Genomic DNA, 16,499 nt, shown 5'->3' with positions numbered 1-16,499 from the left:
TATTGAAAAAAATGACTTAGGAGATGATTTTAACAGGGTGACGAGTTTGTTTGACAAGTCAGGTTGTCTTTTTACTGGTCAGTGAGCTGTTAGTGACATCTTCAGGAGCAGAATAGTATTGCATTTTAGGGATAAAGCTACGTCAGCACCTATGTGTACGACGTGGAAGACGGAGCGGGGGGAGGAGGCTTGACCGATGATGCTACGTTAAAGGTATTATCCTTCAAAATAAGAGCATCCATTTACAGTATACGCTTCCAGCCTCTCGTATTTGAAACAGCGCACACTAAACAGTACATATTATACCATTCATTCGAAGTGGTTTGCTTTTAAAACCCAGCCACGTAAATTACCACTGAATATAAAACACACAAACATTTATTTTGAAGTGATACTACCAAAGCTGTTAGCTGGCTGGATGCAGGGATTTTCTGGCTGAATTACGTTGCAGGAAAAATAACCATGGATTTCGCATTTAATTATCATTAAAAACAACGGTACTTTCCCGTTGAAATTATTTTGCATTTCAAGTCTGCTGTCTATGCAAACAACGACTTGTTTCTGACTCGGACGACTGGACTTCAGGTTGCTACAGTGGTGAGGAAGCTCGCTGTCAAGTAGTAGCCCACTAGCCGGCCACATCAGCACCGCTGAGATTAGCCAGCCACGTTAGCATCAATGTAAGCAAGCTGTTTTTTTGTGCGTCGATGCGAACTAGAGCGCTGTTTGATTATCATTTTGTCAAACTGCAAACATGATGCCATCTTTATGTGTCAGTGTTGGTGCTGTCTTGCAGATATTCAATTATGGCAGACAGTATCATGAGCAAGGCTGCTACCATGGAGATCCCTATTAACAGCAATGGAGATACAGGGACTCTGCCAGAGGATGACAGCCTGGAGCAGGTCAGTTAGTCACATTATCACTTCACTAACAGTGGCTTTTTGTTAAATGTGTTTTGGCGTTTTGTGCTCAGTTTGTGGTTCTCTATCCTTTATCACATGATAGCACAGTCTAGGACTAAGGCTGGTAAGGCCAGCTGTTACCTAACCATGCATAGGCCTGCAGCTATGTACAGTAGCTGTAACGTTATACCACTATCACTAGCAATACCTGCAACTGGGACTGATGAGTTGAGGGCATGGAGAGGGTTTGAGTCTGCCATTAATTGAGATATAATGCTTAAGTCATATAAGCTGGTATGACAATCAGACAAAAAAACACAACTGTAGTGCAACTTTTTATGTCTCATTCTGTTACAGCCTAACAGGGTTGAGAAAGCTGCTGTATCAGTGGTCCTACACAAATAACATGACTGACTTTTTGTGCATGCTGACTTGGATCACTCAATTTCATTTAAAAAAATAGCATTGATTTGTACACATTTGAACAAAAATCCATGTTTCATATTTACATTTTGGAATGTATCAAATTGTACAGCTATATTTATTATAATAATAAATACAATAAACTAAGAACAGTTTTGGATTAAAGGGAATTTAAGTTGATAATGTAAAAATATAAGCACCAGATTTGACTTAAAATGTGATATGTACTGCCTTCTTAACCATATTCATCACCAATATTTTGTGACAAATCCATCAGGATTTGCAGCAGGTGATGGTGTCTGGACCTAACCTGAATGAAACCAGCATTGTCTCAGGAGGTTATGGAGGACCTGCAGGGGGCATCATTCCTACCAGTTCCATCAAAGGTACTGTTAAAAAACCTGATTGCCATCCTTTACATGTTTTGCTTTTTTGTTTGTTGTGCCGCAACGATATTATGAATTTATACCACTTGGCCCCCAACAGATGCTGCAAACGTCCAAGCCCCATGCCAAAGATCTGTCAGTGTTGTTGCAATCCTTAATCAACTGAAAGAGATCAATACTTAATACCCCTTTAAGAAACAATACAGAGAGCTTTTCCTCCTTGTATTTTGATGTGTCACTAGAGAGTTGCTGAACTCTAGGCTCCTGGTTCACGTTGCAAACATCCATATCCCATAGGGCCTGCAGTTCGTTTCAACCCTGAGTATCTGGACAGAAGACGAGCCCCTGCACCAGGACCAGGTGGCTGTGTATTCTGACAACCCTTTTTGTTTTCTAAGTTAACCTTTATATGTTGGTCTGTTTGGCCCTGAATAAGAGGTTGTGATATTGCTTGACTGAGGGAGTTGTATGCAACCTTGCTTGTACCTCTTCAACTCACAGCTTCAGCAACAAGAAGCCTTTGAAAGCCTTCAAAATTAGGGGTGCACTAACCAGATATTACAGGGCTAACACTTTAAATGTTGTATCGCTGTCTAATAAGAATGTCCTCTTTTTTATTTATTTATTTTTTTACTGTAAAATGCACTCTGGATGACTGCTTTGTCTCTGCTTGTTAGTTACCTCTCATCCCATCAAGTCCATTTTCATCTTTTTATCAATCCTTTTCTTCTGCATGAGAAACCAGCATGGTGGATTATTTCAAAACTCTTTAACCTCCACCACAGAGTCTAACACTTTTCTTTCAGTCTCCATATTTCACTCCATGCCTTCTTCTCATCCTCATTCTTTGTCATTACCATAATCATTTCAGACATTCGCATGAAATCCAGGGGTGCTGGCTTGCCTCACAGCCAATCCGCAGCCAGTCGACTTGCACAACATAGAGACGAGCAACCAGGTATTACCAGGATCATCACCATGTCCACACTCACCTCACTCATTGTCATGACCCATGCAATTTCTGTAAACCTGTGCCTTGGAAACTTTTGAAGGATGACATGCATTAGAGTATACATTGTTCTTTTTTTCCTTGTTAGGGTCGTCAAACAATAACTCTGGTAATTCCACTGAAGAAGTTTCTCGTGGTGTGGCAGTGGAGAAGTTGGACAGTGTAAAGAAATGGGGCATAAATACATACAAGGTATTGTGCAGTATATGTAGATACTTTGTTTCCAAAAATTAAGAATGGAAATGTTTGACCTATTCATCACTTTTTGTATTACCCTCATAAATACATATGTGGAAATTTTGGGTATTATTCGGTACCAAGCTTATGCATATTGTACCTTTTATCAGGTTTTTCAGTCACTATATTACTTGTATTACCCTATATTATTGCTGCCACATTTATAATTTACTTCACTGAAATGACAATTTTCAGCAGTTGTTCTTGTTTTCTGTCAAAAAAATCAACTGTGATCACTTGAACATGCATCCATCAGTCCAGCTGACTACATGTTTTTGTACTACAAAAACATTATTTTCTTCATACTGGGTTTAATGTAATTTCTTTCCATATCCACTATGCAGTGTACAAAACAGATGTTCTCTGAGAGGTTTGGCCGAGGTTCAAGAACAGTAGACCTGGAGCTGGAAGCTCAGATTGACGTGTTGAGAGACACCAAGAGCAAGTATGAAAACATCCTAAGACTTGCCACTGCACTCACAAGCCATTTTAAAAGCATGGTGGAGACACAACAGGCTCTAGGAGACACCTTCACTGACCTCAGCCAGAAGTCCCCAGAGCTGCAGGTACTGTACTTCAGCATTGCAAAAGCTCCCATGTGATGTGACATGGAACTGAAATTAGCTGCTGAAAATTCTCTGATTCTCTGCAGGATGAGTTTGGGTATAATGCAGAAACACAAAAGCTGTTGTGCAGGAATGGCGAGGCTCTTCTCAGTGCCATCAACTTCTTTGTCTCTAGTGTTGACACCCTGGTTAACAAAACAATGGAGGATACTCTCATGACCATAAAGCTGTATGAAAATGCAAGGTAACAAATCCTGACATTTGGTTGAGTAGTTGAGGAATATCATCTTAATACTTGTAGGGTGAACACCTGGAAAATGAGTCTCTTACAGCCTGAATTGTTTTTTGTGCAGACTTGAGTTTGATGCCTATCGTTCTGATCTGGAGGAGTTGAGTTTGGGCCCAAGGGATGCAGCTGCCATGGTCCGCATTGAGATGGCTCAGCATGATTACCAGATCCACAGAGACAAATATGAAAGGCTGCGTAGTGATGTCACCATCAAGCTCAAATTCCTGGAGGAAAACAAGGTTTGTGTGTTACAGTTTTAATTTTTTTTTAATCAAATGTCCACATATTTAATGTCTCCTGAAGTCTTTTTCTTGCTGATTTCCAGTGGTTTAAATTTTCACCTTGCTGCAGTGAAGTATACAGTAGGTGTACTCCAAGACCCTGTGACATCACTGTGGTTACAGGTGCAACAGTACACACTTTTGACAACACCCAAGTCTAGGCACAAGTGGTGCTGGGTGTGGTTAGAGGTGAAACAGGATTCTTTATACTCCTTAAAACCTTAACAATTGGCTAAAATCAGTCAATCGGTTGAATAGATGGAGCATGTTGTGATTCATTGTAATTTGTCACTGCTTTTACATTACATTGATTTGTTAAATGACAACTAGTTTACAGTGTTAGGTAAATCCAATGTTATATTTAATAATGTACTGCAGCAGTGGTTTAGGGATGATTCGCCACATTAAGGCAGAAAATGCACCTCCTCCTATGTATCCACTAAGTTTAACCAAGTTAAACTGAAGAAAACACGGAAACTTACGGTTGCAGAGACACAAACATATTGATGTTGTAGTTAATTACAGCAAAAAGATCAAGACTGCCTCAATTTTGTCAAATTAAACACAGACCTGCAATCCACGCTGTTTTATTTGGCAGCTTTGTCAGATTAATTACACATAAGAGAGATAAAAATCAGAATTTGTCACTTTTCATGCCTAAAATAGAATAAAGTCTGCTTTGGGAAACATCTTAGAGGAATGGAATGTGCAAGATGCTTTTAGGTTGACTCCCCAGATACTCATTTGAGCAGCTAGTTAATGGGCTGTACTTTGCTGTAAACACTTGAAACTGTTTGTAATGACAGATTTTCTCTTTTTTTCTTCTAGGTGAAGGTTATGCACAAGCAGCTGCTTCTCTTCCATAATGCTATCTCAGCTTACTTTGCTGGCAACCAGGAGCAGTTGGAACAAACTCTAATACAGTTCAATGTAAAGTTAAAGCCCCCAGGATCTGACAAGCCATCCTGGCTGGAGGAGCAGTAAAGAGCGCTCAGGGTTCGGCCCTTTGAGATGTACAGAGACACGCTGGTCAGTGAAGAACTTGACATTGTGATTAGATGGACAAGAATGAAATGCATTAAGGAGTATGTTGTAGGATCGATTGTGGCCAGTGATAAAGAAAAACAGGAGGTATCTCTTTTGTAATGTTTTTCAGTATCACGTATTACATAGATGGTACAACAGTTTTAGTTGTATTTACATTTTTTTGTTAAGTCACAAAATTTCCTTTTGTTACTTTCTTATTCTTTAGGTAGCACAATCATTTACATGAATATCACTTCTTATTTATGTACAGTATAGTCTACTATTGTGGAGATACCCTTTGGCAGTTTTGCACATACATTATTTTGTTGTTTTTTAATGTTGTCTAAAGCGTCATCTTGCATTTCAGAGTTTAACACATTGGAGGAATTTCACAAACCAGATTAGGATGTTAGCGGGATCATGTCAAAAATTTAATCTTCTGAGGTATTTATTTTTCTCGGGTATGCATGACTGAACCATGTTCCCCAAATTTAGTTTTATGGACTTAAATCAAAGACATCAGGATATAGCATACTTTTCAAAACTTTATGCTTCTAATATCACCTTGTGGTATGCCTACCTGAACAGTCAATTTAAAGTTTACATGCATAGAAGGGAAGATATAAATAGTGAATAAAGTGATTTTCTTTCACTTAATATACAATCCAGTATTAGTTTAATCTCCGAAATTTTTGTCCTTGTGATTCCAGCACAGTTACAAGTATCTGTCTTGTTTACTCCAGAGTTTACACATGGAAACAAGCCACAAAACAGATGTTATATTTAGTAACCCAGCATCAATATTGTATGCTTCGATGATCAATACAAACATCTGAACTATCATAAAGAAATCAAAATCAAAATGTACACAACTAGTTTTTGAGTGTTTGATTGACTGTGTTTTAATAGGAGGTACCAGTGTGCAACTAAAAGGCAGCCTTTGAGACTCATTCTTGAAGTCTCAAACTTTAAAACAAGAACAGTGAATGAAAAACATGCAATCTAGGTAACAATGCATAAGTCAGTATCTCTTTGAGGACAGAATGTATGTGTACATTTTTATTATTCTGCTATTTATTTACAGATCTGTTTTATGACATAACATTATATGTTATGTACATTTCTTTTAAATGTTAGTCAGCTTATTGTCTTTGTCATATTCTACATTTCCAGTAAAATCTGCTGGATGTTTTGTTTCACATAACTGTGCCATCGACACAGGTCTGTTAGTTCCGTATGGGAATATCTCACAGATTATGTACAGAAAGCTCACTATATATGTTATGTGTATGGCACCACTGATTATGTACATGATAATACAATCTGATATATCTAACCTGCTATCCATGACTTATTATTTAAATCCATAATCATCAAATGATCATTGGATTATTTGAAGATGCTGTATTGTAGTAAGGCACAAAATCAATACTGACTATTTTTTGTGTGTGACTTTTGCAACAATTTATTGTTTTTGCTGCTGTTGGAAACACTAACTTATTTTTTTCTTGAATTAGATGATACTGTAAGTCCTCTTGGTGATAGGAATAATCAGCAAAGCTCACCCATGATACTAAGGGTTAGTTAGAATTGCAACCTGGACTATGTAAGACCATGTAAATTACAGCTCTATTCACATTTAACAACCTTAAGTGATTTAAAAACCTCACATGTAATGGGTTTGAGAAATACACATTACACACTAGCCTACTATATCTATATATATCTATATATATATATCTATATATATATATATATATATATATATATATATATAAAACCATTTTTTTATTGTGTTTATCTTGATTCACCTAATTTATTTAGCTTCAGGCGTCAAATGTACATAATTAATATCCAATAATTAATATTAAATATGTAAATGACAATACAGTGAATGGGAATGCTGGATACATGTGAAACCACATGTATCCATATTCTCAGAATGAATGTTTGAGTAAATTTGTATTATTTTGTGTTACTACTTATATGTCTATTGATGTTGAGTTAGCCTACTTGGGTTTGAGGGATGTTGAATAAGGCTAGACTAGTTTGGCATGATGTCATTTTAACAACAGTGGTTTAAACAAGCCGGATGTGTTCTTTGTGTACAGTAGGTGTGTGCAGCTAGCAACATGGCAGGACAACATTAAAATTACAAACATGTTATTATGATCATTCCTTTTTCCAGCCTCCCAAACCCACTTCAGTCTGAAGCATAAGTGAGTTTTAAGCTTGTCTTGATATAGCACAAGGCTCAGAGTTGGCATACATTTGGTCTTACTATCTTAAGTCATGAATTTAATAATTATTTTCACTCCCCTTTTCTCTCAATAGATGTATGCAGCAAAAATGATTCTGAAAATTGTACTCACGCACTTCATGAATTCACTTGGCATTCATTTGCTGGGAAAAGGCAAACAAAGGTGTAAAAGTCTAAGTAGCCTTAATTATATTTATATTGTAATTTGTATGTGGAATGGTTAAATCTAGAAAATCTGTTTAGTGAAGAACAGCTCATTCATTTTAGTGGAGAACAGCTAGTTACAATATTTTTTTTACAGAAGAAATCTCTATTAGTGTACTGCAGATGGAGGGTCTACTTGAAACAGTTTATGGAGTTTCCCCTTTAGAATTTGAAAGACTTGTAGAGAATGAAATTATTTGCATACAAATGCATTTAGGGTATAGTAGGCTAGATATCATTCTGGGCTTATCATTTCTGGGACAGAGTTGAAGTGCTTGCTGCTAATTGAGTTCACTGCAAACAGTTAAAGGGCAGTCTGTCCACCAGCCCACCTTCAAACAAATGACATTGTGTAAGCTGGTCAAATGGCTTAATGTTTAATCACAGTATGTTGTTGTTTAATTTTTTACTAATGTATATACTTGCAAATGTATTTATTTTTGCTGACAAAAAATACAATCTAGCACACCATCTCTAAAGCTGGCTAGTAATGTGTTCTTACTTATTTACATAGAGTGCTAAAAGTCTGCCTACTACAACGTCTTAAAGAAATCCATTTCTGCCCCTATCAGTCGGGACGTTTATCACGCTGCAGGCGTCTATATATCCAGTGGACTACTCATATAGGTTCATGACAGCTGGACAGAAAACAGCGTGGCCACAAATTCCAGCCAACAAGCCAAAATGACTTCAGCATAAATCCCAGAGCTCCTCCTGCTCGGAAGGTGTGGGCTGCTATGGACATAAGTGAGTTCCCAGGGCGTGTCGCTCACACGCAGGTAGTTTCGACACTCTTCCCTCGCGCTATCCAGGTTGTTGTCACTCTTTTCCTCGTGACGTTTCAGCGATACAACGGAGGAATAAGACAAAAAGGGACCCGAATTAGGATAAAGTGGCAGCAGCTGAATAAGAAATAAAGGTAAGTTGTCTGTTGGCTTCCTGACCCTTAACTGCTAATGGGGTCATATAACTGTAACACCAGACCTTTACACGCGGTAATTAAGCTATTCTTTTTAAATAGATAGGAACTTTATTAATCCCCCAGGGAATTGCACAATTTGTAATAACATAGAGTAACATAATCGATTTTTTAAAGCTATAGTACCTCCCAAAGTGTGATTTATAATCTGCTAACACTTTGTGGGTATTGTGATAGTTTTGGAGTTACTTCTTCATCATGATTTTTAAGTGTATCATATTATGTTGTTTCTCTTTGCATTCCTTTAAAGCGCTACATTTATTAAAGGTAGGCCTACTGTAGAGAAAGTGAATGTTTTATCCATTGCTAAACATTATTGACAACAGTCATAGTGTAGTTGAGATTTTGTGTTAATCCGTCCCCACACCCTGTTTTGTTCCTTTTAGTCTGAATGCATCATCCTAACTGGCAACATTTTGGACAGTCCCTCCACCACAGCGGCTACATCCTATCAAAACATTCAGAACAACTGATATTTCACTGCAAATTCTTTACAGGGTTTAAACCATGACTGCATCCCAAACCTGCTGAGAACTCCTTGACTAAAGATGCAACCAGGAGGTCCTCCCGCTCCACCACCACCACCACCACCTCCTCCACCTCCACCTCCACCTCCTCCACCACCACCACCACCACCACCTCCACCACCACCAGCCCCTGGCCTCCCTCCACCACTTCATGGCTCTGGCTTTATTGCCAAAGGGGAGCGCCGGCGCTCTAGGATGCGCAATTTTAACTGGGAAACCCTTCCCAAACACAGTGTGATAGGAAAACACAACATCTGGACAGAAGATAAGACTGATGGGGAATATGAACTGGACACTGATCACATGGAGGAGCTGTTTAGCCACAAGCAGGGCCAACAACAACTCAAGGCCCTGAACCGCCAGAGTCTGAGGGGCCTGCCAACTGCTGCCTCAGGAGGGGTAATGGTGAGTTTTCCAGCCACGAGATATTGGTGTCACACTTTGCTGAATCAGAGTAACACTTTAACCCCAAGGGTCTGTTGGGATTTTTGTTGTGTAATGCTGAGATATGGAGACAACTTCTTTAGACCTGGACTGCTATTTCTTTTTCTAGGCATGCAGTTGAGATAAACAGGAAACAATGATTCAGCTACAACCTAAAACCAGTATTGCAGCAAACTCTACTGGATGTAGATCTCTTCTGTTGATCTCATTCCAGAAATGAAATTAATACAGTGATTGTTAGTGAGTAGGACTAGTATATTTTTCAAAACATCTCTTTTTCTTCTCTTCCCTTGTAAAAGTAGAAAAATAATCAGTTGTTTTATACCTTGCATTACTTGAATAGTAAGAATGTGATGTTTGTCTTGGGAACATTGTGTTTTTATTTAGAATCACTCAATACAAGGGTGGAGACTCACTATTCTTCATGTCTGTTTGTTAAAGGACGGTATAATTGTGTCCTCACACAGCACTATTCTGTATACTAGCCTACTTGTGCTCTGTATACGAGCTACTGTAATAAACTACTTATATTACCATTAGTTTTAAGGCAGGTCTTAAGCCAAAACGTAGCTATTTATAATCTTCACTGCCATTTCTTTTGTAGATCATCCGAGGTCGTTAGTCAAACAAGAGTGGGTTAAAATCTGTAACCAAACTTTACTGACCTATGTCCCATTTTCCAAGAGAGACACTGAAAAAATGTACTGAATGTCACTGAATCGAAATGGTATCTTTACCCTGATTGGTCAATACAATCTATTCATAGACTCCTTAACCTTTGGAGTATACTCTCTGTTTGGAAAGCTAAGGTATCTGTGATTAAAAGAGACACTACTCAAGCCAGTACCAAAACTATCTCAGCGTCTGACAAGCTGATTATATCCAGGTCCTTGTCTTTTTCCATTCCCAGGTTTCCATCCTCAACTCCAAGAGGAGCATGAACATTGGAATTTTCCTAAAGCAATTTAAGCGGTGAGTCAGTGGTAGTATAAGGTGTGATTGGTTTTGCTCAATAATCTTGGTATATCCCACTGTAAAACAACGCAGGATGAGTTAGACTGATTAGTCTGCGAGACAACTGCATCATACTCACAAACTCACAAAGCCAACATGTCCTGGCAGGTCTGATCTGCACTGTTCTACAGCTCCAACAGGTTACCTCCCTGCCAACCCTTAGACCAATTTTTCATAGGTATTGTAAATGTATTGCCTAAGGCTATTTAGTATACACAACAGATCCAACAGGAAATGGAAAAACAATTGTAAAACTCTTAATGGTGGCCTCAAACATTTGCAAGCTGACAACAATTTCAGCAATAAAATAAGCATCCACATATTTATCTAATAATTAAGTGCTTCTGCTCAATTTGATTTCCTCCAAACATTTTCATGTTTTTTCATACAGTTGCAAATATGTTATACATCATTCTAATGCCCTGTACAGCATGTGTTTTTCTCAGAATTGACATCAGGAGTGTTGCTATTTTGCAAAGCTATTTAAGCAGGTAGAGGCTTGTTGCTGTCAGCAGCACAACTTTTCCAGCGGTGCAGAATTGTGGTGTTATTGTAGAGGCACACCTCTCATGAGAAAAAGCAACACAAACAAAAACGAACAATATATTTGGTGACTAAAAATCTTAACCCTATCCGTTTCTCCATCTTACTCCACAGGCCTGTTAAAGACATGATTGAAGGAATTATATCAGGAAATAATGTCAGTTTTGGTCCTGGAAAACTGAGGGAGCTGTGCAAGCTGCTGCCAGATGAAGGGGAGGTACTTGTGACAGCTGCTTTTTTTTTTATGTCTAATGTGTTCTGTAAATCTTACACTCTTGTTGCTAGTTCAAAAAGCAGTCTGGTTTTAAGATTTGTGGGCTTTTCTTTGGCTATTTCAATAAATGCAGGAGAAGCAGCTAATCGGTTTTAAGGGCGACCAATCAGCTCTCCCAGAAGCAGATCTGTTCATGCTAATGCTGGTCAGGATTCCCAGGTGAGCTACCTGAATATTTCAATGTATTGAAATTGTTTTATAGCAGTAGTAGTTTACTAATGATGGAAACCTTGTGTCTGTTAGCTATAAAGAGCGTCTCAGCAGCTTGGTGCTTAAAGAGGAATTTTTCCCCCTCATGGATGAAATGAAAGAATTCATTGCCACGTTGACTGCAGCTGGAAGAGGTAACATTTATTTTTCCAGGATTTTAGATACATACAAAATAGATACAAAATAGAGTTTTGAACCAATTTAGAATGAGAATTCATCATGTGTGTCTATTTTTCTTAGAGCTGTTGGAGTCTGATAATCTCCATTCCGTCATTCGCCTGGTACTGAAGACCGGAAATTATATGAATGCTGTGAGTATATAATAATGATTACTGGAGTTTTGAATAATGTTCATTTGTGTTTGTACATCTCTGAGTCTCTATATTTTTTTGATAATAGGGTGGCTATGCAGGCAGTGCAATTGGCTTCCGAATGGCGTCTCTGTTGAAGTTAGCAGACACCAAAGCAAACAAACCCGGAATGAATCTCATGCATTATGTCGTGATTGCAAGTAGCCTTTATTACTTTGATCTGATTGCAATGTTAAGTCATTTTTTCTCTATATTATGATATCTTTATGGAATGGGATTTTTATACAAACTTTCATATTCATCACAGCAAGCTGAGAGGGCAGATGTGGACCTGCTCCATTTCACAGACCAACTGAAAAACATTGAAGCTGCAGCAAGGTGAACAATCTGGTGCACAGACACTGTATATTTACCTCTCTTTTTATTTGCTTAACAGCTCAATTTATTCTCTTCATTTGTTTGTTTTTATTCTTAGACTGAATAAAGGCGAAATTGAAGCAGAGTTCAATAAACAGAAAAAGAAAGTTCAAGATGCCAAGGCTGACACCTTAAAGCAAGAAGACCTAAAGGCACAGATGGAGGATTTTCTAGAGGTGAGGAAGCCTTTTCTTGAGGAATTCAGCCCATTTGTGTGAATTTTAATGGTGATTACATGTTCTAATGATTTAATTTTGGCTACATTTAGGAGGCTGAAGTCTGCTTGGGAGAAATAGAAACTGATCTTAAGGAATTGCAGTCAGTGAGTGACGCTGTGGCAGAGTACTTCTGTGAAAACCCAAACAAGTTCAAACTGGAGGAATGCTGCTCAATTTTCAACTCTTTTTGTGAGAAATTTAGGAGGGCCATGCAGGTAAGCCTGTGTACTTCTATGTTTCCTTTAGCCTAGCAAAATGAGAAAAATAAACTCCTGCTTGATCCAATAACTGTGTGATTGTCTGCAGGAAAACAAGGCTCGAGAGATTGCGGAGGTGCAGCGGAGACACAGAGACAGGTTGCAGAGTGCTGCCAAGCGCAGGTCCACAGCTACCTGCTCCAGCAGAGACAAGGAAATGGATGGAATTGAATTGCAGTCCATACTAAATAACTTCCTTACCAATCGTGTCTCTCGGAGGAGACAAGGAAGGCCCTTATCCACTCATGGGAACCCTACGAGTGGCAGCCCCAACAACGGGAGCCTGTCAGAAATTACTTCTCAGGCAAACCTCCCCAATGGAAATCAAAAAAGAAAAGGGTCTTTTAAAGCTAAGGACATGGTCAAAAAAGAGTGGAATTCAGCAGTTGAACTCACAGAAAACACTTCGCAAAAGAAAGACCAGTCTAATAGAGAGGACAACAAGGTAAAAAGTGTCTCTCCTCATGAAGAAGAGGTGAAAACTTCCATAAAAGAGGACTCCAAAGGTTTTGCACACCCAGCCAATAGGACCACCAGCATTTCCTCCTCAAGCAGATCCTTCTCAGCCACCACCGATGAAAGTGAGGAGGATCTACAGGATAATAACGAGGAGGAAGCCCAAAAGTTGCGTGAAGCATCTAAAAAAGTTATGCAGTTTCAGAGAAGCCGTGGCAGTGTCTCATCTGGGGACTATTCTCTGGACAGTCAAAAATCTCCTGGGCGACTCACCAAATTGCCTCGTCAACGCACCTTTGATGAGGACACAGAGAGGTATCCTGATGATCCAACCAACGAGGATTTAGTGAAATTTTTACTCAGTCCTCAGCCCTCCGCAAAACGTAACCTTGGCCGCCGCCATACTCTACCCACCAAAGTCCATAAAACTGAGGAAGAGGAAGCTAATCTGTACACTAAAGCTCCAATCAGAACTCCCAATTCTGCAGCAAGAGTGAAAGAGACACTGCCAGTAGAGGGTGCTGAACAAAATTCTTCAAAACTAGTTTTTGACTTTACTAATATCTCTCACTACTTTAAAAAATCTGATGCTCCAGACCATATTGCCCCATCAGCAGAAAAGAAAAGCAAGCCAAATGTTTCTGTGACACATGTTCCAGATGAAGGTCTTGGAGACCAAAATGAAGTGGGCAAATCAATGGAGACCGCAGGCGCCCACTCGAAAAATAATAGTGAAAATGTTGCCCCCAGGAGTAACTGGGTTAAGACTGAAAGCTCTGGACTATTTTTTAGCTTTTTAAAACGGCTTGGAGACATGAGCAAATCGCAGAACAGCAAGGAAACTGTTCATAAGGACATGGGCTCTGGTGTATAGACTTTGAAAGATAGACCATTTGAAGGTCAGAGACTTTACCATTAACTTTATTGTTGCATTTAATTAGTTCAGCAATTTGCCTTTGTAAATTGATAATGAGGTTGTTAAGCAATGGATAGATGGTTCTAGGAAAGTTGTTGGAGAAGATAAGGTTTGAGGAAAAACAGCCATTGTGTATGTTGTACCACCAGATGGCAGAATATAACAGTGATATGGTGAGCTGTTGCTCAGAAAATAAGGGTGTTGTTGATTTCAGGCTGTTCATTGCCTAGTAAACAAAAGAACGATAGGCACACACACTGTAAAATATTTTTTCTCTGTTGATAACATTCCCTTGTCAGTGTAGTATTATACTCATCAGTTGGAGCGATTGGGTATTACTTGCAGTGTGTGTGTTCTTTGTCTAGATCGAAGTGTGCAATCTTGCAGAATGTATTGAGAAAGTACAATAATGGTGAGTGTGAGGATAAGAGAGTGGAGTGAAATTAGACTGTATGTAAAATCTTGGTTTGATTGTTATTTTTGATACTTTGATAAATGACTACTTCTACTCCATATTTGAATACAACAGTTATTTTTCAATTTTACAAGAAATCATTTCTATTTTTGCATATTTGTTTTCCTCTTCTGTTGTTGTAACAGAATCACATAAAAAATGCAGAATGTTGAGGATGCTTTCAGGGTCTTACTCAATTCAGCCATTGTATTGAGTTTAAATGGGTCAGTGTTACAAAGGCAGCCTGTATCTAAGGCAGAACTGAACTATGGACTGTTGCTGGCAAAGTGAAGAGTGCTGATCTCAAATAAACTTGAGAAGAGATTACTGTGTTGAAGGGCCAACACCTGGTGGCTTATTATGATTGAAGGGAGCCAGTCTCCATGCGTTTATCCCTGTACACTGCTCGGGCAAAGCCAGCCAGTGACCCCAGCGCTCAACCAACTAAGAGCAGATACCAGGGGTCAGTGAGGCCACAGTTTGAGCCAGTACATCTAGGATTTCAAAATGTAACTCAACTACTGGTATCCCTAAGCAGCTGACCCCACAGTTACAATAATTAACTTTATAGGATATATGACTGAAGCTTAACAATGAGGTAATCATAATGTCCTAGTTAGTTTTGTTCTTATTTAAATACCAACTGGAGTAATCTGAATAATTTCTGTGGTTCTTTGCAGTTAAATGTTTATTAGACTAAGATGGATAGACATCACAATTACAGAGAACCAAACAGTGCTGTCGCTCAATCCTGAGTTCTTTGTAATTGTACCTCTCATCAATGAGAGTGGTAAATAAATATAAATGAATATCAATTTTAGTATATACTAGAATATCTTAAGGGGAGAAAAGTCAAGGTAACTGTATTCTACAAGTAGGATAATTTATAGCTTTAAATTACACATTTTTATTCACAAATGCAAAATAAACAACATATTTATAAATATCTACAACCTGTGTAATGTTTGATTACACAGAATGCTGAAACTTGAATGCTCCCAAGCAATTATCATTGGATTATGTGTATTTTTGCATCATTTGTTAGAAATGAAAAAGACTTGCTGTAACATGTGCTAATTATGATTCGATTATAATATTTTATCTGGTTATTTATTCCCAGGTAATTGCAGGAACTTGCAGTAATCAGTTGGTACACACAATACGGGATAGCCTATTACATTAAAAAATTACTTGTTAAATTTAAAATATTGTATTGATTTATTTATTTGCCATACTGTACAAATGCTCATTAAATAGTTATATATTTATACTCTCCATCTTTAATATGTTACAAACCATGTTATATGCTATTTTGACTGTCTCAGTCTTGGCACTGAGAGGTACCTGCAGTATATATTGTGTGACCTGCTCGCTGCTGCTGCTGCTGCTGCTGCTGCCAGACTGCAACAGCCATCTTGACTAAACTACGATGGAAGCAGTCTCCATGGCAACTCCACGTTGCAGAATAAAACCCAGAGATGACCGTGTTTGCCTCTCACCTCAAGCCCCATCCCCAACAAAACTCCCACCGCCTGCACCACCACAGCAGCCCTACACAGTACATCCAAATTATAATATATTGCCACCTTTTTTTTCATTCATCCCTTTTCTCTGTCATCCTGCTTTTTATTAGGTTTTACCTAGAGCATCTTTTTACCCATCCCCCACTCCCCTACAAATAAACCTTCAGATTGAAAGATTCATTGAGCTAAGCTCAAGCTAATTGCTTTGTTCTTCAAATACCTCTTTCTTGCTTCTACTTAAATAGAAAAATACAATTTCTCCCCTCTATACACAGCCTATATTATTACATATTCGAACAGACTCATCAAGTTCCCTGAATCAACCCCTATACCACCATCCCCTGACTCCACCCAAATAACTGTATCATCC

General features: G+C 38.5%; 2 protein-coding genes across 3 annotated transcripts; both read left to right on the top strand.

Moving 5' to 3' along the window:
* The first annotated feature begins 378 nt into the window (after positions 1 to 378).
* Positions 379 to 6,458, top strand: LOC131970554 (arfaptin-2-like). 2 transcript variants are annotated; one of them, XM_059331975.1, is made up of 10 exons: positions 379 to 680; positions 778 to 905; positions 1,606 to 1,714; positions 2,012 to 2,074; positions 2,586 to 2,672; positions 2,812 to 2,915; positions 3,305 to 3,526; positions 3,613 to 3,770; positions 3,880 to 4,054; positions 4,925 to 6,458. In XM_059331975.1, the coding sequence occupies exons 2-10, from the start codon at positions 807 to 809 to the stop codon at positions 5,078 to 5,080; spliced, it is 1,173 nt and encodes a 390-aa protein (XP_059187958.1). In that variant the 5' UTR covers positions 379 to 680; positions 778 to 806; the 3' UTR covers positions 5,081 to 6,458. The 2 variants fall into 2 exon arrangements, with proteins under 2 accessions (XP_059187958.1, XP_059187959.1); XM_059331976.1 differs by lacking the exons at positions 2,012 to 2,074; positions 2,586 to 2,672 and having other exon boundaries at positions 381 to 680; positions 797 to 905.
* Positions 6,459 to 9,224: 2,766 nt separating this feature from the next.
* LOC131970196 (inverted formin-2-like) lies at positions 9,225 to 15,819 on the top strand. The gene is made up of 11 exons (XM_059331526.1): positions 9,225 to 9,497; positions 10,447 to 10,508; positions 11,208 to 11,310; positions 11,441 to 11,526; positions 11,611 to 11,711; positions 11,818 to 11,888; positions 11,977 to 12,084; positions 12,196 to 12,266; positions 12,364 to 12,481; positions 12,574 to 12,738; positions 12,830 to 15,819. Exons 1-11 carry the CDS (start codon positions 9,288 to 9,290, stop codon positions 14,108 to 14,110), a joined length of 2,376 nt encoding a protein of 791 aa, XP_059187509.1. The 5' UTR covers positions 9,225 to 9,287; the 3' UTR covers positions 14,111 to 15,819.
* The last annotated feature ends 680 nt before the right edge of the window (positions 15,820 to 16,499 follow it).

This window comes from Centropristis striata, chromosome 4 (assembly GCF_030273125.1).
Source record: "Centropristis striata isolate RG_2023a ecotype Rhode Island chromosome 4, C.striata_1.0, whole genome shotgun sequence".
Taxonomy (NCBI): Eukaryota; Metazoa; Chordata; class Actinopteri; order Perciformes; family Serranidae; genus Centropristis; species Centropristis striata.
The sequence above is the reverse complement of the archived record's forward strand: the minus strand, read 5'-3'. Positions and strand labels throughout refer to the sequence as shown.